Genomic DNA, 26,913 nt, shown 5'->3' with positions numbered 1-26,913 from the left:
CTGCCCAGGGAGTTCGTTTTGTTTCCTCAACTTGAGAAGAGCTGTTTGCTTGGGAGACAGGGATTTATAAACTGGGTAATGTTTCGCCCGGTGCTGAGTTCAAGTTAACTAACGTTGGGTGCACTCAGAGTTTATTCCCTGGCCTTTAAAAGAATTATAAAAGGCTTTAGTAGTGAAAGTGAGGGGGTTTACCCTTATGTATATTTACAATTGTCCTTGTCGGTCACACCTATTCTCTGTTGTACAGCCTCTGCCTGCTGTTCTGTATCATCTTAATTCCACAGGGTTTAGTCCACGCTGTTTTAATCTGGGCCAAATCCGCTGGGTTTTATCAGCCCAGCAGTAAATTAGAGTTAAGGCAGCATAAAGTTAGTAGTTGTGATTTTAATTCCAGATCTCCTGGTTCCCGGCTGAACTGGTGAAATTTAAAAGGGGGCAATGGCTTTGAAAAGACAGACTTAGGTTTCGGTAGCGCGTTCCTGACTTTTGGGACAGTGACTGCGGCGCGAGTTTGCGGTCCTGCCGAAGTCAGTGGAGTTTTGAATGCCTCGCCGCTTTCTATGGCCCTGCCTCCACCATAACAGGGCCGTAAAATTCCACCCTACACTTCAAAAGTACTTCATTGGCTGGCAAAGCGCTTTGAGATGCCCAGTGGTTATGAAAAGCACTATTATCATTGTAAGTTTATTTTTAACGGCCTGTTATGACTGGCCCCCGGGCGGGGTTCCCCAATTTGTTAACTTCCCGAACGGGATCTCAGTTTCGCTATGCTCCCGGCTGAAGAGGAATGAGCTGGCTCCCCTTCTTCATTCAACACCCCCCCCCCCACCCCAACCCTTGATCGGTCGCAATAAGGTTAATTTAAAAGGGACCCCTTTCCTCGTGGACGCCTTTTCCCAGTCCACATTTACTTATGTTTCAGGAGGAACCAATTTAACCGGGCATTCTTGAGTCAAAGAAAGAATACGTTTATTAGTTACTAAACCTGAGAAAAAAAAATAAAAACACAACACACACACATACACACAGATCAGAAATGAGAAGTTGAGTCCAAAACCAAAAGTTAAAAAGTATATACGAATCAGTCTTTGGCTTGTCCGTGCGGAGTAGGTGGCGAAACGTTGCAGCCGTTAAGTGGGGTGATTCCGGCTGAGTTGACTTTGGCAGTTGAGCAGTTGGTTTGGAGACACTTGGTTCTGTAGGTTAGCTGAAGGAGCTGTCCTGTTTTCTTTTTGACTGTGGCTTTGCTGACTTGCCTCCAGCCAGAGAGAGAGAGAGAGAGAGAGATCGACTTTTACCTGCAGGCTGCAAGGATGTCTAGTTGATGTTTTTCTGCTGTGACCTTTGCAGCACACACTAGTATATTAGAATTAGAACACACAGATCAGGTGCGCAGCTGGTTTTTTTAAACCCTTTTCTTTTGTATTCCTGGAAGGGAAAAACAAAGACACCTTTTGCCCAGAATCTACTTTCTTTCAATTCAGATCACGTCCACATTCTTGAGATATAACTCAACAGGAGATCGTTTCTGCTGAGATGTGGTAATCAGCCTCCATTGTCTCCGTAACCACAGGAGATTAAAGTTCAGTCTTTTGCATTTCAAGTGTCTCTGTCTGAAGTGAGCCTTGACACCTTTTTAGGTGTGATGTTCCATATCCTCTCTGGGCTAGTTGGTCAAGTATAATCCCCATAGGAATTTTACAGAAAGTGGTTACTTTATATCCTTAACCAACTTTTGCTTGTGTGTCTTTTTCTTAAAAAAACATATATCTTCCTTTAAAAAGTTCAATATGTTTGTAAGTAATTCAGGGCTGTGATCCACTGTCATGGTAGACCTCAGTCATGTACAGCCAATGAAGTACTTCTCAAGTGTAGCCACTGTTTGGAATCACAGCTGCCAATTTTCACACAGCAAGTTCCCACAATCACAGTGTGATATTGACCAGATAATCTGGTTTTCGTGACGTTGGTTTCAAAATATACGTTGGCCAGGACATCAGGGATAACTCCGCTGCTCTTCTTTGAATGGTGCTGTGGGATCTTTCACATCCACCTGAGAGAGCGCAGACGTGGCCTTGACATAAGATTTTATCCAAAGGATGGAAACTCTGGCAGTGCAGCACTCCCTCAGCACCTACACTCAAGGATCAGGCTGCAGTTTGTGTCCCAGACCCTGGAGTAGGACTTGAATCCATGAGCTCTCTATTCAGAGACGCGAGAATCTTACCAACTGAGCATTGGGCAGGCATTTACAAAAGGGAGCGAAGGAGCATGTGAAAGCCCCAGCACTATGTGCAATGTTTAACATCCCCTCACTTAAAGTAGTTTGAGCAGCTCCTGAGAGAAAGTACAGCCAGGTGGACACTCAGACAGCATTCTGTCTCTAATACTTTTCAATAACAGGAGATTTAGCAACCCTTTCTGACAATTTTGTAAGGATAGGTGTTGATTTTGAGGTGTCATCTTTTCAGTTCAATGGCTTACCTCTGAGAGGGCGAGTTTCTAAATTGTTAAAGCATCTAAAATATTTACTGGCCTAGATCAGGACATTTCTGAATAACTAACCTGCTAAAGCAGAGTTAATAAATATATGATAATATTTGAACTGGTGTAAATTAATGTTAATCAGATACTAAAGGAATTTCACACAAAAGGTGAGAATTGTCTGGCATATATCGTCATGCAGTTGGAAGATGGGTTGGATGAGGAGGTACTGGAGGGATAGGGATTGATGAAGCATCATATCTTCTACATTCACCTCTCTAAAATCAATGCTCTCCACCTCTGCTTCAGCCCTTCTGCTACTGAAGCCCTCATCCAGGCTTCTGTTTCCTCCAGACTCAGCTATTCTGGTCCTCTCTTGGATGGCCTGCAATCCTCCAATGTAAATTTCAGCTCATCTAAGACTTTGCTCCCTAGACCCTCACACCATCCCATTCCCCTATCGCTCCTGTGCTGTCCGACATTCTGCCTCCCAGTTCAGCAATGCTTCTATTTTAAAATTCTCATCCTCGTGTTCCTTGTGTGCATGGCCTCACCCCTCCCTAACTCCGTAACCTCCTCCAGACCTACAACCTTCCAAGATCTCTGCATTCCTCCAATTCTGACCTCTTGTGTATTCCTATTTTAATAGCTCCACTGTCAGTCGTGCCTTCAGCTGCCTGGGTCCTAAGCTCTGGAATTCCCTCCCTAGGCCTCTCTACCTTTCTTTCCTCCTTTAAGACACTCATTGAAAACTTTGACCAAGCAATATCTCCTCATCTGATTCGGTGTTAAATTTTGTTTAATATCACTCCTTGTAAAGCCCCTTGGGATGTTTTATTGTATTAGAAGTGCTGGCATAAGTGCAAGTTGTTGTTGGCAGAGTGGGCCAATGTGTGTGCATGTCCCAGAGTCCCATGGTGCAATGTGTGTTCCTGTCCCAGAGTCCCATGGTGCAATGTGTGTTCCTGTCCCAGAGTCCCATGGTGCAATGTGTGTGCATGTCCCAGAATCCCATGGTGCAATGTGTGTTCCTGTCCCAGAGTCCCATGGGGAAATGTGTGTTCCTGTCCCAGAGTCCCATGGGGCAATGTGTGTTCCTGTCCCAGAGTCCCATAGGGCAATGTGTGTTCCCGTCCCAGAGTCCCATGGGGCAATGTGTGTTCCTGTCCCAGAGTCCCATGGTGCAATGTGTGTGCCTGTCCCAGAGTCCCATGGGCCAATGTGTGTGCCTGTCCCAGAGTCCCATGGGCCAATGTGTGTGCCTGTCCCAGAGTCCCATGGGCCAATGTGTGTGCCTGTCCCAGAGTCCCATGGGCCAATGTGTGTGCCTGTCCCAGAGTCCCATGGGCCAATGTGTGTGCCTGTCCCAGAGTCCCATGGGGCAATGTGTGTGCCTATCTCAGAGTCCCATGGGCCAATGTGTGTGCCTGTCCCAGATTCCCATGGGGCAATGTGTGTTTCCTGTCCCAGAGGCTCATGGTGCAACGTGTGTTCCTGTCCCAGAGTCCCATGGGGCAATGTGTGTTCCTGTCCCAGAGTCCCATGGGGAAATGTGTGTTCCTGTCCCAGAGTCCCATGGTGCAATGTGTGTTACTGTCCCAGAGTCCCATGGGGCAATGTGTGTTCCCGTCCCAGAGTCCCATGGGGCAATGTGTGTTCCTGTCCCAGAGTCCCATGGGGAAATGTGTGTTCCTGTCCCAGAGTCCCATGGGGAAATGTGTGTTCCTGTCCCAGAGTCCCATGGTGCAATGTGTGTTCCTGTCCCAGAGTCCCATGGGGCAATGTGTGTTCCTGTCCCAGAGTCCCATGGGGAAATGTGTGTGCCTGTCCCAGAGTCCCATGGGGCAATGTGTGTGCCTGTCCCAGAGTCCCATGGGGCAATGTGTGTGCCTGTCCTGTTCAGTTCAGCCCAGGCAGATGAGACAAAATAAACCACATAACAGTGAGGCCAACCAAAAAGAGCCCACATCAAATTCAAATGCAGCAAAGGGGGGTGCAAACACGGGCTCTGGGTGTAATCTTTCACACTGAAACTTAGCGATCCCAGACATGTTGCTGACTGAAGCAGTCTGAGCCTCCTATGCACCCTCTACTGAAGGGTACTGAGAGGGAAAAACCCAACAAACAGGCATCATCATCAAAAGAAAAGCATATAACAAGTTACGAACACTGATCACAGAATCACAGTGCAGAAGAGGCCCTTCGGCCCATCGAGTCTGCACCGACACGTGAGACACACATCTGATATTATGGGTGAAACCATGAGTCTTTATTCTCTCTGTTTGCCTGTTTACAAGATAGTGCTTCTCCTGAAACTGGAAGGGTCCTTACCTTATACCCTCGGTCCTGCCCCCCATGAAGTAAGGCATGGACTCTTACAGAGTTTCCTTACTGCAGGGCCGAGTGATACCTCCGCCACGCGACACCCTATTTTGTGTGTGAATCTGGACAGAGGACGTTGTCAGGCTATTTAGAAAGAACTTGCATTTATATAGTGCCTTTCGGACCCAAAGCGCTTTAGAAGCACTTTTGAAATGTAATCACTGTTATAATGGAGGAAACACGGGAGCCAGTTTGCGCACAGCAAACTCCCACAAACACCAGTGTGACAATGACCAGGTAATCTGCTTCGGTGATGTTGGTTGAAGGATAAATATCATCCAGAACTCTGGGGAGAACGTGGCTCCTCCTCTTGGAAATAGTACCGCGGGAGTGTTTTTTATGTCTACCTGAGAGAGCAGGTTTTTTAATATATCAACTGAAAGATGGGATTGTCAGCCTGATATTGTCTGCTGAAATCTCTGGAGTGGAACTTGAACCCACTGCTGTGTGATTCAGAGTGCTAACCGCTGACTCACAGCTATAACCGTAGCTGCACTCGATCCTGCCCCCACCCAATGCACCCACCCAAGGGGCATTGGTGTCAACGTATCATTAATTACATTGTCAAGTTCCAACAACAATGTTATTGTTGACTGGCAATAACGTCGTGTAGCAATTACATCGTTAAGGCAACTGCATTATTAAAACGGGCGACAGGCATTGTCTCGCCTATAAATGGGGTTAAAGCTGTAATACTCCAGGGTGGAAGGGACTGGGAGAGTCTGCTACCCTGCAGAGCTGTCTTGAGAAGAAACCTGCTTTGAGGTAAAAGACTTGGGGCCAGAATTTTATGGACCGGTCGCAGCTTGTTCCCTCCCCCCGCTGGTGGATGTGGTGAGCCATTTAAATCTCCATTCAGTTCAGCGGAACCATAACATCCCGCCTTGTGGGAGGGGCCATAAAGTCTTGGCCTAGCTTCGGACTCATTCTTCCATGACAAGCACTTATTGCGAGTAACAGTTAAGACCCAAAAGTAAGACCACTGATACCAGCCAAATTAACGTTGGATGCCACTGCATAGATCAGGAATTCATTCTGAGAACCATCTCGGCCTGCATGTTTTGGAATTTAGAATTTAAAGGGATACTACCACCCGATGTACGTATGCAAACTGCAGAAGTTATTCCTTAAAAGTTAATTTCACATTTGAGGAGGTTTAAATGAGAGTTTGTAAAAGAGGATTATGTTTCTGCCTAAGTCTCTGATCTACCCACTTAGTACTGAGCTGCGATATCACTGGTGGAATAAATGAAATTCCATTCCAACTCAGCTAAGCTGATTAATTTTTATTTAATAAGCCAATAACTGCATTTCCAGGTTCTGAGCAGAGTGAAGATTAAAAGGACCTGGTGATATTAGAAGATGCAGTCCCTCTGGCTCATGGGGTTGCTTTAAGCCCTGGTATGAGTCAGCAAGTTCAAATATATTAAATATCAAAGTGGGCTGTGTGACTTGTATGAAATTAAACAACAACTTGTGTCTTTAATGCAGTAAAACGTTCCCAAGCATATCGCAAGAATGAATTGTCAGATAAATATTAACAGCAGGTCAAAGCTGGAGGTTTTAGGGCAGGTGGTCAAAATCTTGGCCAAAGAGGTAGGTTTTAAACAGCATCATAAAGGAGGTGAGGGAGGCGGAGAGGTTGGGGGAGCGAATTTCCAGAGCTTAAGGGGGTCTAAAGACAAGGCCGCCAATGATGAAGGAAGTGGAGGAAGTGCAATTAAGGCTGGAATTGGAGGAGCCCAGAGGACTGGGAGGGTTATGGGGCTTGAGGGGGTTAGAGAGAGATATAGGGAGGGGTCAGGCCATGGTGGAATTTGAACATAAGGATGAAAATGTTGAAATCGAGGTTCTGGTGGGAGCCAGTGTAAGTCAGCTGAGACAGGAGTGGGACTTTCTGCAGCTTAGAATGTAGGCGGCAGAGAATTCCAACAATGTTTGCAAAAAGCTGTTCAACCATTGGCAAAAGAATCGGTGAAAATATCACTCTGTGATTGGGACTGAATGCAAATAAATAAGTTATTGATAGTTCAAGCTGTTGGAGTTTAGTATTTGAGGCACTCCAGTAATGGATAATTACCTGGTACAGGCTGTAGCTGAGGCCAATCTAAACTTCTCATTTTGATCTGCGGACAGTGTGTTTAACAGGATCTCCGCGGTGGTCCATTGGGACTGATAATCTTTACAACCTCCTTCTGCCATTTGGACACTCTGCTCACCAGCTGTACTCCTTGGAAATCCAGCCACTGGATTTTCTGATCCTTCGTTCTTAAAAATTTGTTCATGGGATGTGGGCGTCGCTGGCTAGGCCAACATTTATTGCCCGTCCCTAATTGCCTTTGAGAATGCTTTTTCTTGAGCGGAAATCGTGCCTCCCACATCCCATACTGTTCCTCCCCACTGGATGAGCAGGCCGGCAGCCTTATTTCTGTTCCATGCTGTTTAAATCACACCCTTTCCGCCTTTCCCATTCATTCCTTCATATCCCAAGTTTTCCAATACTAACAAACTTTGCTGAGGGTTTATCCAGCAGTGAAGCAAAGAACATCCCTCTCCAAACCTCCAGGTTCACCAAGTTCAAACAGGAAAAGCTCCAACTCCACTGGCTTGTAGACTGAGTTCTAGAAGAGTAGTGTGGCCATTGGGACTGCGATCCTTCTCATTTGCCTAGCCTCTTGCGATCTCCTTGGAGGTCAGGAACGGGATGTGTGTGCCTAAATGAGATGTTAAATTGAGGCTCCATCTGCCCTCACGGGTGGACCTAAATGATTCCGCAGCACTATTCTGAAGAAGAGCAGGGGAGTTCTCCCCGATGACCCTGGTCAACATTAATCGCTCTAAAACAGACAATCAGATCGTTATCGCATTGCTGTTTGTGGAATCTTGCTGTGCAGAAATTGGCAAATTGTGTTTCCTACATTATCACAGTGACTACACTTTAAAAATACTTTATTGGCTTTAAGTGCTGAGGCAGTGAAAGGCACTATATAAATGTAGGTTCATAAGGTCATTAGAATTAGAGGCAGGAGGAGGCCAATTGGCCCATTGAGTCTGTTTCGCCATTCCATAAGATCATGGTGGATCTGATTGTGGCCTCAACTCGACTTTCCTGCCTGCCCCTCATAACCCTGGACTCCCTTGTAGATCAAAAATCTGAACTCAGCCTTGAATATATTCAATGACCCAGCCTCTGCTGCTCTCTGAGGAAGAGGGTTCCAAAGACTAACGACCCTCTGAGAGAAGAAATTCCTCCTCATCTCCATCTTAACTGGGAGACGCCTTATTTTGAAACTGCACCTTCTGATTCTGTGAGAGGAAACATTCTCTCAGCACCTGCCCTGTCAAAGCCCCTCAGAATCTCATATGTTTCAATAAGATCACCTTTCATTCTTCTAAACTCCAATGAGTATAGGCCCAGCCTGCTCAACCCTTCCACATAAGACAACCCCTCTCGTCCTAGGAAAAGCCCTAGTGAACCTTCTCTGAAGCTGCTTCCAATTCCAATTCATTCTTCTTTCTTTCTTCATGCTAAGAGCTATCCTGGTCAATACATTGCCCCTGTCAACCAAAAACATCCAAAAATAGTAACTGGTTGTTCAGCTCACTGCTGTTTGTGGAATCGCACTGTGCATAAAATGGCTGCCTGGTTTAGTTGCCAAACAGTCATCGTACATCAGAGTGAATCATTGCTCTTTGCTTTGAGATGTTACAGGGAGGTGATAATGTGCTGTGTGAATGCAGGGTTCTTTCTAGTATCATAGTGGGTGTGTGAAAGCCTAGACTACAGGAATGATTCTGTGACCTGGCAGTGCCAGTCTAGGCTGCTCCTGGCAGTGGAATCATAAGTATGCACTCACAAATTCCTGAGATGTATTCCCTTCGAGCATAACCACCCCCCCGACATTGGGAATTTTGGGCCACTGCTTTTGAGTGTTTCAGTGTTGTGTGCTGTATAATACTAAGGTGTAACACTGACGATTATAGGTGCACCACACTCATGGCAGTACCAGTGAGAGCAATTTGATGTGAACAATTAAAATTAGCGTGGCTTTGGCTGACAAAGCCCTAAGCTCTGGAATTTCCTCCTCAACTCCTTCGTCTCCCTACCTCTCTCCTCACCTTTAAGACGCTCCTCAAAATCTACCTCCCTGACCAAGCTTTTGGTCACCTTCCCTTAATAGCTCCTTTCCTGGACCAGTGTCAAGTTCTGTCTGATCACGCTCCTGTGAAGTGCTGTGGGATATTTTACTACTTTAAAAGTGCTATATAAATGCAAGTTGTTGTTGTAACACACAAAACTATAACTAACCAGGGGATCCCTTCCCTGGAATGTATTGTTAATAATTCATATGTAAATCTCAGATTCAGCATACATACATCATACACATAATATATATCGTACATATTAACATAGTCTAAATATGATACTATAAATAGTCACCCTTTTACAGATCCAAACCTGTGGTTAAAAAAGGAAGAAAGCCGCTGGGTATTTAACGCTGGGTCTTTTTCACCACCTGTAGCCCAAAATTTACACTTGCCTGGATTTGCCACTTCTCGAACAAGGAATTCCTGAGCTACGGCCCCCAAAGGGATATCTCAGGTTAATCGCAGCTCCATTTTAGTAGCTAGGCTTTGTAGCTTGGTTGCAGAACCTTGGCTTAGTTGACTGTAATATCATTGGAATGTTAGACAGTGACTGAATCTGTTCCTTTTACATCTTCCTCTAGATTCCACTAGTCTGGTAAATGGCAATCACCAAAGTCCACTTAATGAAGCTTCAAGCACTCAACTGGCGAGACCCCAAGTCACTCATAGCTCATTGGTCAGCTCCATCGAGAAAGATCTACAAGATATTATGGACTCTTTGGTGATGGAGGATGCCACATCCCCTGGTAAAAAACAGGCAAATACTGCGCAGTCACCTTTGTCTCCAGTGGTCAATGGAGGTGGCAGGTACCTCCTGTCGCCTCCCCTGAGTCCAGGTGCCATGTCAGTGGGTTCAAGTTATGACAACATGTCCCCACCTTTCTCACCCCTGTCCTCTCCCTCTGCTGCCAGCAGTAGCAGCTACACGAGCCACTCGCCCAGCAGTCAGGAGCAAGGACCCATTGTGCCTCCAACTGTGCCTATCAGATCTTCAAGTTATAACCACACTGTGCAGCCACCATCCCCCAGACCAGTGCCAATCTACAGTGGAGCCGGTACGGACCTGAGTAAATGCAATGGGCTTGGTTCAGGTCCGCAACGAGTGCCAGAGAGTCCACGTGTTCACAGAAAAGCAGGAAATGTCCACGAAACTCCACCAAGTCCAACTGTTAACCGGAGAGGTTTTCCGCTGGATGGTTTCACTTCAGCGGCGCTTTCCGATACCAGGAAAGTGCCAGAAAGTCCAAAGTTTTCCCATCAAAGCCACAATGTTCCATCAGTATCCATTAGTCCCAGCAGTGGGAGTCCCAGAGTTCAGGTTCTAACAGTTCCCAGCAGTCCTAGACTTGGATCCAAGTTTCATCCGCCTTCTAGTCCGAGATCCAAAGTGGCTTCTCTTCAGGAACGTCCTTCGAGTCCTTTTAGAGAAGGTAAGGAGGCTCCTATTGATCGATCCACCAATTCAAGCCCATCAAGACAGGTGTCCCCTAGGGGTTTCCAACCAGTAGAGAGCTTAGGACATGTCCATGTAAATCAACCTATCCAGTTGCATCCAAGAAACCTTCAGCCACCAGAGAGTCCCAGGTTGAGTCGAAGGAGTTTGGAAAGCATGAGAGAGTTACCTCCATTAAGTCCTTCCATGCCCAGAAGGGTTGTACCACAAGCCACATTCTCAAACCTGCCAACTTCACCCCACATGAGGACCTCTCGGGATATAATGCGTCATGAGACTCCATCGCCCCAGATGAAACTCGTCAAGGAAACGCTGGATAGTCCTCGATTTAGACGTAAGCATTCATCAGGTTCCTCTGAGAGGAACGAGGATTTCTCATCCCAGAGTATGCCTGGGCTAAGCATGTTGAGCAGCGGAAGGAGAGTCAGGGATCGCAGCCCTTCCCCCACCTTGCTGTCCACTGACCTCCAAAGGAAAGCCTATGGGAACAGTCTGACCCCGGCACACAGTTTGACCTCTCTGTCCGTGTCAACACCACTGCAGAGCCCAAGGATGCAGAGGAAGATGGCTGGAGAGGAGAGAGTCCCCGTGGCCCGGCAGCGAAAGAACAGCATCTCTGAAATCAGCGACAACGAGGATGAACTCCTGGATTATCACCGGCGGCAGAGGGAGGAGCGAATCTGGGAGCAGGAAATGCAAATGCTGGTGAGTGAGATGTCCCATTTTACCTTAACTGTATTGAGGTGTTGGCCATTTGCATGTTCCTTGCATATGCTGTAAGGTAAGTCCCAAAGTAAAATCGTAACATGCAAAACCCCAAACCCACCTGCTTAGTAACCGTACCTCGTTCTCCCTTCGCCAATCTGCCTCTTCTTCCTTCTCTCCTGTTCCTTTCCTTTCCACTCTCCATTCTCCTCATTTCTTCACAGCTCCTCTCCTTTCATCCTTCTCCTCTCTTCCCATTCTCACTTTCTTTCCCTTTCCTCTCTCAAATCGTCCCTCTCCCCTTCTCTTCTTTTTTCGTCTCTCCCCTTCTCTCCCTCTTTTCTCCACCTCTCCCTTCTTACTGTTCATTTCTTCTCTTTTCCCTTTCTTCCTTAGCCCCAACCACCCCACCCCCCACATGTCCATCTCTCTGCCCTTCTTACTCTCTGTCCTGATTATATCAGAGGCTTGTTCTGCAGTGAGGATGTTATTGTGCCTTGTCTTCAAGGTGACTTAGTCTTTAAGTGTCCACCATGATAATCATCTCTGACTTAAACATCACAGCGAAGTCAGAGAATGCCCCAATCAACTCAACAGTTTATAGCAAACTATGTAATGGATCCCTGAGGGTGATTACAGGGCAGTAATCTTGAGACTTTTTGATAAGATATAAATCAATTTTTGCACAGTTTAACTAGCATTTATATTCCTTGATTGGGTTATATTCTTTAATCATTTTCGGCAATCTGATATAATGTACATAAATCCTTCAATTGGATTCCAACTCACTTCTAGACTATCATTGTTGTATTAATTCCTTTAGGTTTCCAGGCTAAGTAACCCCTATCAGTCTGTTCCTCCATTTATGTCACCTACAGATACAAAAGTTATATAATAAAGGTATTCAAAAGCTACAGAAAAGGTCACAAAGCAAAAGATGCTAAATACGATCATCACTTGCAAAAGACATGAATCTTCTTGCCTTTTTTAAATATTCTCCTCTTCCCCCCCCCTCCCCACAACCCCAATATGCTGTTTTATTCTGGGTTATTCATAGGTGCTGGGTTCTTTCTGAATCCCCTTCTTGAGTAGCTGTTGAGCCTAGAGAGAGAGACATTGGCAGGCCTTTCAGTCACAGAACAAAGCATCATTAATATATCAATAGTCTTGGCCATTGTGCTGCATTTCCTGTAACAGTCACATTCATTTCCTGTGGCCCTTTCTACACCACACTCTGTCCTGTTAAACAGTCTGTCCTCTGATTCACCATAAGAACAAGAAACCTGTAGCTGACGGCAAGAACATTTCAGGGTGAGATATAATTCTAGAGGTAAATAAGAACATAGGACTTGGTAGCAGCAGGCTATTCAGCCCTTCAAACTTGCTGCACCATTCAATAAGATCATGGCTGATCTAGTTGTGGTCTCAACTCCATTTTCCTGTCTGTCTCCCCTAACCCTTGACTTCCTTGTCTATCAAAAATCTGTCTAAATTCAATGCCCCAGTCTCCACTACTCACTGGGGAAGAGAATTCCACAGGCTAACAACCCTCTGAGAGAAAAGATTTCTCTTCCATCTCCGTCGTAAACGGTAGATCTCTTACTCTTAAATTGTGTCCCCTGATTCTAGTCTCTCCCACAAGTGGAAACATCCTCCCGCTATCCGCCCTATCTAATCCACTCAGGATCTGACATGTTTCAATAAGATTCTCCTAAACTCCACTGGGTATAGGCGCAGCCTGTTCGACTTTTCTCAACTCCACCATGATCTTTTCACCTCTGTTGAAAGCTCTGATTTATCCTCCGCTCCATGAGTGTGGGCAGCCTGCCACTCGTTCCGAGCAAACCTTAAACTGCAAGCACCCACAGGCTATTCCACCTGTTGGGCCATCATGTCCGTGCAGGATCCTGTCTTTTCCGACCATCCATAAGCAAATGCATCTCTCCAGCAGCGTATTGAGCGGGAGCTGGAAAATTGATCTAGTTTGCTGTATCCCACTTCCAAATTCCCCTGCCACCTCTTCCAGTCCCCTCCCAGCCAAGCCTGGACTCCCTGAAGCTTTTATGTGTCAACGAACAATGAGATCATCTAACTTGCACCTGCTCCCTGCCTCCTCCATGTGACCCTGTAAAACGCCATGTGCTTTGAGTGTAATTTGTAAAACCTCTTTTCATTAAGGAGACAGTAAAGGTTTAATTAGAGCTTTCCTAGAAGGTCTTACGTTCCAATTCTGTCCTTGTGAGTCACCATTATCCAGTAACGTAATGTGTGTTACATATCAAGGACATGTTCCATTTTTTTTCTGTAATGTGCAATTTTAATTTGTCAAACCTGATCTATTCATTTACAACAATAATCACGGGCCAGAAAGTCATGAGATAATGGCAGGAAACTTTACTGAGACATTGCTCCCTTTTTCATTAATGGCAGCAGTGTGCTCTTTAATGAAATCAGCTAATTGATACTATCTTAACTTCACTGCCCTGATGATAATAGCTTCCCATTTATAGTGTATTGCAAGGAGACATGGAAGTGGGGGGAAAGGGAGAGAGAGAGAGGAGTGAGAGAGAAGAGAGGGGGGGAGGATAGAGAGGAGGAGGACAGAGGGAGAGGAGGTGAGAAGCAGAGGGGAGAGAGAGAGGAGTTAGAGAGGAGAGAGAAGGAGGACAGAGGGAGAGGAGGTGAGAAGCAGAGGGGAGAGAGAGAGGAGTTAGAGAGGAGAGAGAAGGATGACAGAGGGAGAGGAGGTGAGAAGCAGAGGGGAGAGAGAGAGGATTTAGAGAGGAGAGAGAAGGATGACAGAGGGAGAGGAGGTGAGAAGCAGAGGGGAGAGAGAGAGGAGTTAGAGAGGAGAGAGAAGGATGACAGAGGGAGAGAAGGTGAGAAGCAGAGGGGAGAGAGAGAGGAGTTAGAGAGGAGATAGAGGAGGAGGACAAAGGGAGAGGGTTTGAGAAACAGAGGGCGGGAGAGAAGCGGTTTGCCAGCATGAAAGGGGAAAGGGGGAAAGGGGAAGGGGTGAGGGAAAGGGAGAGGGGGAGAGGGTGAGAAGAAATCTCTGCGCTCCTCTAATTCTGGCCTCTGGAGCATCCGTGTTTTTAATCGCTCTACCATTGGCAGCCGTCCTTTCAGCTGCCTGGGCCCTAAGCTCTCAAATTCCCTCCCTAAACCTCTTTGCTTCTCAGCCTCTCCCCTCCCTTTATAAGATGTTTCCCAAAAGCTACCTCTTTGACCTAGCTTTTGGCCACCTGTCCTCATATCATGTGTGGCGCAGTGTCGGATTTTGTTCTCTATTGCTCCTGTGAAGCATCTTGGGACCTTGTCTTTTCAATCACTGTGAGCAGAGATAAATCACGGGTGGATTAATTTCTTTTTGTTGTAAAGGACGCACAAGAATCCAAGATTTAATTTGCAAAAGGTTTCATATTTCCATTAAGTGACGTAAGCTTTTCCTGTCTATTGACGTGAACCTTCCCCTAGTACAAAGTGTCTGATCTACATAGGGACGTAGCATCATTTCTAAGCAATAGAATCTTTCACAGCCAAAACTGGATTGAAATCTATCTGCTATTAGCAAACCTTGTTAATGGTCTCTTTTGTGTTCCTGTTCTAATCTAAGAGCATGTCTTGTGATTTCTCTCCTATTTAAACAGCGTCAGCCAAAGCTCAGTAGGGAACATTCTCACCTCTTTGTCAAGACCCTGTACAGTAGAGAGATTTGAGCATACAATTAAGGTTGCACTCCAGCACAGCACTGAGGGGTTGCTGCACAGTTGGAGGTGCCATCTTTCAGGACATAACTGTGGCCCCATCTGCCCTTTCAGATGGATATAAAAGATCCCGGGGCATTTTTAAAAATGTAGCACAGGCATTTGCTGCACGCTCCCTCCCCCCACCCCCCACAAACCCCATGTGTCGTGGTGAATATTTATCCCTCAACAAATGTCACTGAAACAGATTTTAAAATCATATAGTGTAGGAGGAGGCCATTAGACCCATTGCTTTTTATTTATTCATTCACGGGATGTGGGCTTCGCTGGCTGGGCCAGCATTTATTGCCCATCACTGGTTGCCCTTGAGAAGGTGCTGGTGAGCTGCCTTCTTGAACCACTGCAGTTCCTGAGATGTAGGTACACCCACTGTGCTGTTAGGGAGGAAGTTCCAGGATTTTGATCCAGCAACAGTGAAGGAACGGCGATATATTTCCAAGTCAGGATGGTGAGTGGCTTTGAGGGGAACTTCCAGGTGGTGGTGTTTCCATCTATCTGCTACCCTTGTCCTTCTAGGTGATAGAGGTCATGGGTTTGGAAGGTGCTGTCTAAGGGGGCTTGGTGAGTTTCTGCAGTGCATCTTGTAGATGGTACACACTGCTGCTACTGTGCGTCGGTGATGGAGGGAGTGAATGTTTGTGGATGGGGTGCCAATCAAGCGGGCTGCTTTGTCCTGAACTGTGTCAAGCTTCTTGAGTGTTGTGGGAGCTGTACTCATCCAGGCAAGTGGGGAGTATTCCATCACACTCCTGACTTGTGCCTTGTAGATGGTGGACAGGCTTTGGGGAGTCAGGAGGTGAGTTACTCGTCGCAGGATTCCTACCCTCTGACCTGCTCTTGTAGCCACAGTATTTATATGGCTAGTCCAGTTCAGTTTCTGGTCAATGGCAACTCCCAGGATGTCCATAGTGGGAGATTCAGCGATGGTAACGCCCTTGAATGTCAAGGGGCGATGGTTAGATTCTCTCATGTTGGAGACGGTCATTGCCTGGCATGTTACTTGCCACTTGTCAGCCCAAGGCTGGATATTGTTGAGGTCTTGCTGCATTTGGACATGGACTGCTTCAGTATCTGAGGAGTTGTGACTGGCATTGAACATTGTGCCATCATCAGCGAATATACCCACTTCTGACCTTATGATGGAAGGAGGGTCATTAATGAAGCAGCTGAAGATGGTTGGGCCGAGGAGAAACTCCTTCACTCAGAGGGTGGTGAATGTGTGGAATTCTCTACCCCACAAGGCCGTGAAGGAAATAGATAGATTTCTGGACTCTAAAGGCGTCAAGGGGTATGGGGAGAGCGTGGGAGTGTGATATTGAGATAGAGAATCAGCCATGATCATATTGAATGGTGGAGCGGGTGCGAAAGGCTGACTGGCTTACTCCTGCTCCTATTTCTATGTTTTGGTATGTTTCTACCCTGAATTAGTATTCCAGCGACCCGGGGTAACGCTCTGAAGGCCCGGGTTTGAATCCCGCCATGGCAGATGGTGAAATTTGAATTCAATAAAAAAAATCTGCAATTAAAAGTCAAATGATGACGATTCAACCACTAACGATTCCCTTTAGGGAAGGAAATCTGCCTTGATGTGATGTCCTGGAACTGAGATGATCGACCTCCAACAACCACAACCATCTTCCTTTGTGCTAGGTATGACTCCAACCAGTGGAGAGTTTTCCCCCTGATTTCCATTGACTCCAGTTTTGCTAGGGCTCCTTGATGCCACACTCGGTCAAATGCGGCCTTGATGTCAAGGGCAATCACTCTCACCTCACCTCGGGAGTTCAGCTCTTTTGTCCATGTTTGAACCAAGGCCGTAACGAGATCAGGAGCTAAGTGACCCTGGCGGAACCCAAACTGGGCGTCAGTGAGCAGATTATTGCTAAGCAAGTGCTAATTGATAGCACTGCTGATGACCCCTTCCATCACTTTACTGATGACCGAGAGTAGACTGATGGGGCGGTAATTGGCTGGGTTGGATTTGTCCTGCTTTTTGTGGGTAGGACAAAGCTGTACAATTTTTCACATTACTGAGTAGATGCCGGTTTTGTAGCTGTACTGGAACAGCTTGGGTGGAGCGCGGCAAATTCTGGAGCGCAACCCTATTGCCGGATATCGTCAGAGCCCATAGCCTTTGAAGTGTCCAGTGCCTTCAGCAGTTTCTTGATATCACGTGGAGTGAATCGAATTGGTTGAAGACTGGCATCTGTGATGCTGGGGACCTCCAGAGGAGGCCGAGATGGATCATCCACTCAGCACTTCTGGCTGAAGATTGTTGCAAATTCTTCAGCCTTATCTTTTGCACTGATGTGCTGGGCTCCCCCATCATTGAGGATGGGGATATTTGTGGAGTCTCCTCCTCCAGTGAGTTGTTTAATTGTCCACCACCATTCACGACTGGATGTGGCAGGACTGCAGAGCTTAGATCTGATTCATTGGTTGTGGAATCACTTAGCTGTGTCTACTACTGCTGCTTACGCTGTTTGGCACGCAGGTAGTCCTGTAACTTCACCAGGTTGACACCTCATTTTTAGGTTTACCTGGTGCTGCTCCTGGCATGCTCTCCTGCACTCTTCATTGAACCAGGGTTGATCCCCAGGCTTGATAGTAATGGTAGAGTGGGGGATATGCCGGACCATGAGGATACAGATTGTGGTTGAGTACAATCCTGCTGCTGATGACGTCCCACAGCGCTGGATGGTTTCCCAGTCTTGACTTGCTAGATCTGTTCGAAACATATCCCATTGAGCATGGTGGTAGTGGCACACAACACGATGGAGGGTATCCTCATTGTGAAGACAGGATTTCATCTCCACAATGACTGTGCGGTGGTAATTCCTACTGACACTGTCATGGCTGTGGGAGGCAGGTTGGTGAGGATGAGGTCAAGTGAGTTTTTCCCTCTTGTTGGTTGCACCATGTTCAACATGGAGGAGCACTGACTCATCAGTTGAAGGGGGTCAATACGTGGCAATCTGCAGAAGGTTTCCTTGCCCATGTTTGACCTGATGCCATGAGACTTCATGGCGTCTGGAGTCGATGTTGAAGACTACCAGAGCAGCTCCCTCCCGACTGTACACTACTGTGCCGCCACCTCTGCTGGGTCTGTCCTGCTGGTGGGACAGGACATACCCAGGGATGGTGTCTGTGCCATTATATGTAAGGTATGATTCCTATGAGTAATCATACTCATGAGTATGCCTTTGTCAGACTTTTGCTGAACTTAACTAGCTTAACTAGTCCAATTTTGGCACTAGCTCCCAGATGTTAGTAAGGAGGACTCTGCAGGGTTGACAGGGCTGAGTTTGACGTTGTCGTTTCCGGTGCCTTGGTCGATGCCGGGTGGTCTGTCCGGTTTCATTCCTTTTCAGCTTTTTAGCAGTTTGATACAACTGAGTGGCTTGCTTGGCCATTTCAGAGGGTGGTTAAGATTCGACCGCATTGCTGTGGGTCTGGAGTTACATATAGGCCAGACCAGGTAAGGACGGCGGATTTCCTTCCCTGAACGGAATCGGCAGTGGCTGAATGGTCACCATTGGACTTTTAATTGCAGATTTTTTTTTATTGAATTCAAATTTCACCATCTGCCGTGGTGGGATTCGAACCTGGGCCGGCAGAGCGTTACCCTGGGTCGCTGGAATACTAGTTCAGTGACAATACCACTACGCCCTATGTTGGCTTCTTAAAAGATCTAACCACTGACATTGTGGTGGTGGCGGGGGGAAGGGGGAATCATGTGATTAAAACCTCTTGGAATACATCCAGTCAGGATTGCCAACACTATTGTGGATTAATAGTAAAAAAGTTTCAGAATGGAGGAGAGTTTTGAGCAGGGGAGCAGAGGGTCAGCCAGAAAAATTCCGCCCACTTTAACTCAATGACATTTTAAACCTCGTTAAAACACAGTAAACCTTTTCTCTCCTCGCCAACACTTTAGAGCTGTAAATGATTTTTTTTAATATGATGTTTGCCGTGTTGTGGATTACCTCACACTGTGGGAAACGCATTGAAATGGATTTAAATGTCATTCCGCCAGGGAGCCCATCAGCCAACTCACTCTGACTTCTGTGTGAACCCAGGTTCCCAGAGACCCCGAGAGATTTGCTGTGCAAACAATTAAATCGCCCACCTCCCTCCCCCTCCTCACCCATCACCAAGCGATTTGTAGAATTGGAAACGCCTGTGTGTAGCTGGTACAGGGGTAAATGCTGGTAAATGCGATACAGAACGGCCCCCGCCCCCCTCCTCCCCCAGCATTTCTCATTCTGAGCTGATGTGGTTGTCGAGGTATTTGAAAAGGGAATGCCGGGGAATTCTTGATGTCTGCGGGGGAGGCCTGGACTGAAATTCTAAGAACCTACAAGATTGCCGAGATATCTGTCTTTCATGCAAAAGTGCTGTGAGCGCTCTTGGGGGGGTAGACAACAACAACTTGTATTTATATAGCACCTTTAATGTAATAAAGCATCCTGAGGCGCTTCACAGCAGGATTATAGAAAAAAAAAATGAGACTGAGTCACACAAGGAGATATTAGAGCAGGCGACCAAGAGCTTGGTCAAAGAGATAAGTTTTAAGGAGCGTCTTAAATAAGGATGAAAGAAGTGGAAAGGTTCAGGGCGGGAATTCAGAGCTCAGAGACCAGGCAGCTGAACGCACAACCACAAATGGTAGAGTGCTCAAATTGGGGATGTTCAGGAGACCAGAGTTGGAAGTGCACAGAGATCTCAGAAGGTTGTGCATCTGGGGGAGGTGATAGAGAGGGTCCAGGCCATGGAGGGATTTGAAAACTAGGATTTTAAAAATTGAAGTGTTATAAAGACAATTAAAAGACCAAGGTCTACCTAGCCAGTCACATGATACAACAATAACGAAGCTATTGACTAACCATAACAATCAATCTACAACAGGCCCAGGCATGTGGTGAGGAAAACCCCCAGAGTGCAAAACTTTGGGAATCCTAAGTCCAACGTCACCTGATCCTCCCAAGAACGTTACACTCACTGCACTTTATTTCTCAAATTACTCAAGTACTGGATCCCAAGATGATTTTCTTGAAGAAGTTTGACTCCAAACATCCCCCAGTTCACCCATTCAGGACGAGTTTCCCACGTATTTTGAAAGCTGTTTGGCCCCCGAGTCGGGGAGATGGCGGTGTAGTGGTAATGTCAGTGGACAAGTAATGCAGAGACCGTAGGCTAATGCCCTGGGGACAAGGGTTCAAATCCCACCACGTCAGCTGGTGGAACTGGAATTGGAATTCAATTCATGAATTTGGAATTGAAACCTAGTCTCAGTAATGGTGACCATGAAACTATCATTGATTGTTGTCAAAACCCAACTGGTCCATTAATGCCCTTTAGGGAAGGAAAACTGCTGTCCTTACCTGGTCTACATGAAATGTGGTTGACTGTTAACTACCCTTTGAAATGGCGTAGCAAGACACTCAGTTCAAGGGCAATTAGGGATGGACAACAAATGCTGGCGTAACTGGTGACACCCACAAAAGAATAAAGAAAACTGTATTTGGCAGATGGAGATCACACATGCAATAGGAATCATAATTTCTGTATTCACTCTTGCAATTTTTGGAGTTAAATATAAACAGAAAAGGTTGGGAACAATCAGCAGGCCAGGCAGCATCTGTGGAGAGAGAAACAGAGGATGGAATCTTGCACTCTGAAGTCAAACTTTGGGGGTGGCCGGGAGTAGGAGCAATTCCCGCTGAGGGTGGGGGGTGATGGGATGGCTGAACATGCGTGATCCCGTGCTAGTTAGCTCAGCATCCGTGAGGAGCTAACCGCTTCCCACGGCCGGGGCAGGCAGGAAATCACCGTCCCTGGCTGTTACCTCATGAGGTTGAAGGTCTGGGCGCCATATTTAAAGGGCACCAGTCAGCCTTCCACCTTTGCCCGGCCACTGCTCTATCCTTCCCCGCTAACCCTTCCCTCCCTTCCTTGGTCATCCTCCACACAACTTGCACTGCCACCACCCCGGTCTCCAGCATGGGCCGGCATTTACAGGCACTCCCCAAAGAGGACAATGCAGCAGCAACTCACTGCTGGTCATGGAAGAAGCCTACCTCGCCAGGCACGGGCCATTTACATGCCATCGTAGAACTGAACGCTCCAATTTCTGACTGGCGGGGGACTTCATTTGGAGGGGGAGCTTAATTCTAGCGAGGTGGTCTTTTAATGACATGCATGACATGCTAACGCACGCAAAGTGACTACCCGACATTGCTCATCAGGAAAACTTGACCCGCCTTTAAAGTCCCAAAAACAAAATTTCAAAAGTTAATCCCAACATCAGGAAACTGATTTCTGGCCTCACGCCGAATTAAATTCCCCGGCCTGCCACACTTCCCACTGCTGGCCCGGGGTGGGGGGGCGATTCCGCCAGGAGTTAACGTTTCAAGTCAATGACCTGTCACAGGAACTGGAAAGAGGTAAGAGGTTAGAGAAAAGGGGAAGGTCTGTGTTCGGGTGGAGGGGAAGAAAGATTAAATGGAATGATGATGCAAGGGGAAAGCGGTGACATAGTGGTATTTTTGCTGTACTAGTATTGCAGAGACCCAGGGTAATGCTCTGGGGACCTGGGTTCGAATCTCACCACAGCAGATGGTGAAACTTGAATTCATTAAAAATCTGGAATTGAAAGTCTGATGATGACCATGAAACCATTGCCAATTGTTGTAAAAAACCCATCTGGTTCATTAATGTCCTTTAGGGAAGGAAATCTGGCTCTTGTGGTTGACTCTTAAAGTTGCCCTCTAAACAAGGGCAATTAGGGATGGGCAATAAATGCCGGCCTAGCCAGTGATGCCCACATCCCGTGAATGAATAAAAAAAAGGTTTTGGTAATGGAACAAGGATCAGAAGAGGTCTAGAGGAGGTGTGAATGAGAACAGCAGAATCAACAGCTGCCATCTGAAAAACCTTTAGAATGTTACAGCACAGAAAGAGGCCATTGTGTCTGCGCTGGCCAAAAATGAAAATATTAAATAACTATCTGCCCATTCTAATCCCATCTTCCAGCACCTGGTCCGTAGCCATTCAGGTTACAGCACTTCAGGGTCCTTTTCAATGAGTTGAGGGTTTCTGCCTCCACTACCAAACCAGGCAGTGAATCCCAGACACCCACCACCCGCTGGGTGAAAAAGTTTTTCCTCGTGTCCCCTCTAATCCTTCGACCAATCACCTTAAATCTGGTAACTGACCTCTCTGCTAGGGAAACAGGGCACCCCTGTCTACTCTATCCAGGTCCCTGATAACCTTGTACACATCAATCAGGTCACCCATCAGCCTCCTCAGTTCCAAGGAAAACAACCCTACCCTCTTCAATCTTTCCTCATAGCTGTAATTTTCAAGCCCTGGTGACATTCTTGTAAATCTCCTCTATACTCTGTCCAGAGCAGCTGTGTTCTTCCTGTAATGTAGCGACCAGAACTGTACACAGAATTCCAGCTGTGGCCTAACCAGCGTTTTATACTGTTCAATCATTACATCCCTGCTTTTGTGTTCTATACCTCATCCAATAAAGGAAAGCATTCTATATGCTTTCTTTACCACCTTCTCCACCTGTCCCGCCATCTTCAGGGACCTGTGGATTTGCACTCCAAGGTCCCTCATTTCCTCTACCCCTCCCAATATCGTCCCGTTTATTCAGTATTCCCTGGCTTTGTTTGCCCTCCCCAAATACATTACCTCACACTTCTCCGGATTGAATTCCATTTGCCACTTTCCCACCCACTCAACCAAACCACTGATATCATTCTGGAGACAACAGCTATCCTCTTCACTATCAACTACACGGCCAATTTTTGTGTCATCTGCAAATTTCCCAATCATGACACCCACATTTAAGTTAAAGTCATTAATATATTCAACAAACAGCAAGGGACCCAACACTGAGCCCTGTGGAACACCACTGGAAACCGTTTTCCATTCGCAAAAACATCCATCGACCATTGCCCTTTGTTTCCTGTCGCTGAGCCAATTTTGGATCCAACTCGCTACATTCCTCTGTATCCCATGGGCTTTTACTTTGCTGACCAGTCTGCCATGTGGGGCCTTGTCAAATGCCTTACTAAAATCAATGTAGACAACACCCACTGCACTACCCTCATCAACTCCCTCAAAAAATTTTATTAGTAAGATACGACCTTTCCCTAACAAAACCATGCTGGCTGTCCCTGATTAATCTGTTCCTTTCTAAGTGACAGTTTATCCTGTCTCTCAGAATTGGTTCTTAATAATTTGCCCACCACCGAAGTCAGACTGACCAGCCTGTAATTATTTGGTCTATCCCTCATAGCCTTTTTAAAACAACATTCACAGATCTCCAGTCCTCTGGAACCTCACCTGTATCTAGTGAGGATTGGAAAATGATCCTCAGAGCACCCGCTATTTCCTCCCAGGCTTCCTTTAACAGCCTGGGATACAAACCATCAGGCCCTGGTGACTTATCCATCTTCAAGTACGTCCTCTCTCACCATGCTTATCGTATCTAATATTTCATACTCCTCCTCTTTAACTGGAATATGCACTTCATCCCTCTCCTTAGCGAAGACAGAGACAAAGTACACATTGGGTGGATTTTCGGGTCACCGGGCGGGCGAGGTGGGCGGGCCCGAGAGTGGCCGTGAGACGGTCTGTCGCCCGCGATTGGCCCCCCTGACTGTGATTCCATGCTGGCTGGTCAATTGACGGCCAGACAGTGTGAAACATGCACTGAAGGGCTCAGCACCTGCCGGGGTGGGGGCGCAGGAAGAGGGCAAACGCTGAAGCCTGCGCGGGCAGGGGGCGGAGGGTGAGCGCACGATGAAAGTTCCCCTGAAGACAAAGAACTGCCTCAGGGAGCTGAGGAATTTTAAAATCAAAATGAAAGGGAATTCTAAAAAAAATGTCCCCACACAGGACTCACTCACATACATAATAAAAATTACATCAAAACATTCCCCCCATAGGACTCACTCACTCACATGAACAAATACATAGTAAAAAATTACGTCAAAACATTTTTTTAAATTAATGTCAGAAACCTCATCCCGCCCGTGGATGAGGTTTCCTCAAAAATGCAAAGGCCACCTGGCCGATTTGCCCGCCTGCAAAACCATAAGGTTGGATGGACAGCGAAAAATCTCTCTTAATTAATACCTCAATGGCCTAAATAGGCCTCTTGATTGTTGGCGGGTGAGCTGCTGGCTCTAGCGTGCGCTCGCCGACTGAAATATCGTGCGAGTGGGCGTTGGCGCTGGGACGCTGCCCAACATCATCTCACGCTCGCTATCTTATACCCGATCAGGTCAGGCCCGCACCCACCCATGGGATGTAAAATTCTGCCCCTTGGGAACCCTGCCCACATCTTCAGCAGCAGAGCACAAGTTGCCATGTACATCTCTGATCGGCCCTATCATAGAATCATAAAACACTACAGCACAGAAAACAGGCCATTTGGCCCTTCTAGGCTGTGCCGAAATATTATTCCGCTACTCCCATTGACCTGCACCTAGTCCATAACCCTCCAGACCTCCCATCCATGTATCTATCCAATTTATTCTTAAAACTTAAGAGTGAGCCCGCATTTACCACGTCAGATGGTAGCTCGTTCCACACTCTCACCACTCTCTGAGTGAAGAAGTTCCCCCTAATGTTCTCCCTAAACCTTTCTCCTTTCACCCTAAAGCCATGTCCTCTCGTGTTTATTTCTCCTAATCTAAGTGGAAAGAGCCTACTCGCATTTATTCTGTCTATACCCTCACAATTTTGTAAACTTCTCTTTCCTTTAGTTATTCTCTTGCCTCTTAATGTACCGGTAAAACATCTTTGGGTTTTCTTTGATCTTACCTGCCAATATTTTTTCGTATCCTCTCTTTGCTTTCCTAATTACCTTTTTTACTTCACCCCTGTACTTTCTATACTCCTCTAGGCCTTTCTGCAGTATTAAGTTTTGTGTGACTGTCATAAGCTTTCTTTCTCTGCTTTGTCCCACCTTCTAGATAACCAGGGGGTTCTAGATTTGGCAGTATTGCCCTTTTTCTTTGTGGGGACCTGTCTACACTGTGCCTATAGAATCTCGCTTTTGAATATCTCCCCCCCCGCCCCCCCACTGGTCGGTCACCGATTTCCCTTCAAGTAGCTTTAACCAGTCCACTTCCGTCAGGTCACCTCTCAGCTTCGTAAAATTAGTCTTCCCCTAATTTAGAACTTTTACTCCTGTTCTGTCTTTATCCTTTCCATAATTATATTAAATTTAACTGTATTATGGTCATTATCTCCAAAATGCTCCCCCACTGCTACTTCATCCACTTGCCCAGCTTCATTTCCTAAGACTAACTCTAGAATTGGGCCTCCCTCTCGTTGGGCGTGTTCCATTGCTGGCTAAAAATGTTCTCTTGAATGCAGTTCAAGAAACGTTGTGCCCTCTGTGCCTATTGCACAGTTCGTATCCCAGTTGATATTAAGGTTAGTTGAAGTCCTCAACTATTATTGCCCTATTATTTTTGTACTCAGAAATTTGCCCTAAGTATTTGCTCTTCTATCACAATTTGGGGGCCTTTAGTACATTCCTAGTAGTGTGGCTGCCCCCTTTTTATTCCTGAGCTCAACCCATATGGCCTCATTTCGCTGTCAGACCTGCTGAGCTTTTCCAGCTATTTTTGTTTTTGTTTCAGATTTCCAGCATCCGCAGTATTTTGCTTTTATTTTGGCCTCATTTGATGATTCATTTAGTATCTCATCCCTCCTCACAGCTTTAATCGACTCTTTCACCAATAACGCTACACCCCCAACCTTTTTTTAGCTCCCTCCCTATTCCTGTCTGAACACTCTATGTCCAGGAGGTTGAGCTGCCATTTTTACCCCTCTTTAAGCTAAGTTTCCATTATAACAATGAGATCACGCTGCCATGAGTCTATCTGTGCCCTCAGCTCATTGGCTTTGTTTGCTATACTCCTTGCATTTAAATAAATACCTTTTGACATTGCCAAATCCCTCTGCTGTAAACCTTTGCTTCTTCTGTCTTTCAGAGTCACTCACTAATTTTCTGTCTCCCGCTCCCTGCTCTGAATTTATCCTGTCTGCATCTGCCCTCAGGTTCCCATCCCCCGCCAATCGAGTTTAAACCCTCCCCAGCAACACTAACAAATCTTCCTGCAAGGACATTCGTCCCGGTCCTGTTCAGGTCCTGTCCGGCTTGTACAGATCCCATCACCCCCAGAACCGGTCCCAATGCCCCAGAAATCTGAAGCCCTCCCTCCTGCACCATCTCTCCAGTCACGCATTCATCTGGTGTATTCTCCTTTTACCATACTCACTAGCACGTGGCCTTGGGAGTAATTTTGGGAGTAATTAGTAATTACTAATCTGCTTCCTAACTCCCTGAGCTCAGCCTACAGGACCTCATCACTTTTTCCTCCTTTATTGTTGGTACCAATGTGAACCACAACCTCTGGCTATGTACCCTCACCCTCCAGAATGCTCTGAAGCCTCTCGGTGACTTGCACCAGGGAGGCAACAGACCATGTCTGCGACCACAGAAGCGCCTGTCTGTTCCCCTGACTATAGAACCCCCTTTTGCTCTCCTCTTTCTCTCTTTCACTCTCTGCACAGCTGAACCCACCCATGATACTCTGGTCATGACTCTCGCTACTATCTCCAGTAGCAGAGGGGGCTGAGCCATTGAACATATTCAAGGCTGAGATAGACAGGTTTCTGATCTAAAGGTGAGTCAAGGGTGATGGGGAAAAGGTGGGAAAGTGGAGCTAAGTCTTAAGACCAGATCAGTCGTGATTGTGTTGAATGGTGGAACAGGCGTGAGGGGCTGAATGGCCTACTCCTGCTCCTATTTCTGATGCTCTTATGAGCCTAACACACAAAGTCAGCATATAAGCTTTACTGCAGGAGTCACAGGACAGACGTCAGCACGAGGACCCTCACCCACTCCCAACAACCCCTCTCCCCACCCGCACCCAG

General features: G+C 46.6%; 1 protein-coding gene and 1 long non-coding RNA gene across 7 annotated transcripts in view; both read left to right on the top strand.

Annotated features, from left to right (window-relative positions):
- The window catches only part of LOC144671358 (uncharacterized), a 399,896-nt gene that overhangs the window by 179,086 nt on the left and 193,897 nt on the right, over positions 1 to 26,913 (top strand). The gene's annotated exons all lie outside the window — the stretch shown is intronic.
- phldb1b (pleckstrin homology-like domain, family B, member 1b) overlaps positions 1 to 26,913 on the top strand; it is a 220,419-nt gene that overhangs the window by 60,874 nt on the left and 132,632 nt on the right. For all 6 annotated transcript variants that reach the window (XM_078533068.1, XM_078533070.1, XM_078533067.1 and 3 more), the window contains one exon: positions 9,597 to 11,173. In XM_078533068.1, the coding sequence (XP_078389194.1) occupies positions 9,597 to 11,173 (1,577 nt within the window). The remainder of the gene's footprint in view (positions 1 to 9,596; positions 11,174 to 26,913) is intronic.

The sequence above is a fragment of the Cetorhinus maximus genome, chromosome 2 (assembly GCF_964194155.1).
Source record: "Cetorhinus maximus chromosome 2, sCetMax3.hap1.1, whole genome shotgun sequence".
Classification (NCBI taxonomy): Eukaryota; Metazoa; Chordata; class Chondrichthyes; order Lamniformes; family Cetorhinidae; genus Cetorhinus; species Cetorhinus maximus.
Note: the sequence above shows the minus strand (reverse complement) of the source record. Positions and strands in the feature narration are given on the sequence as shown.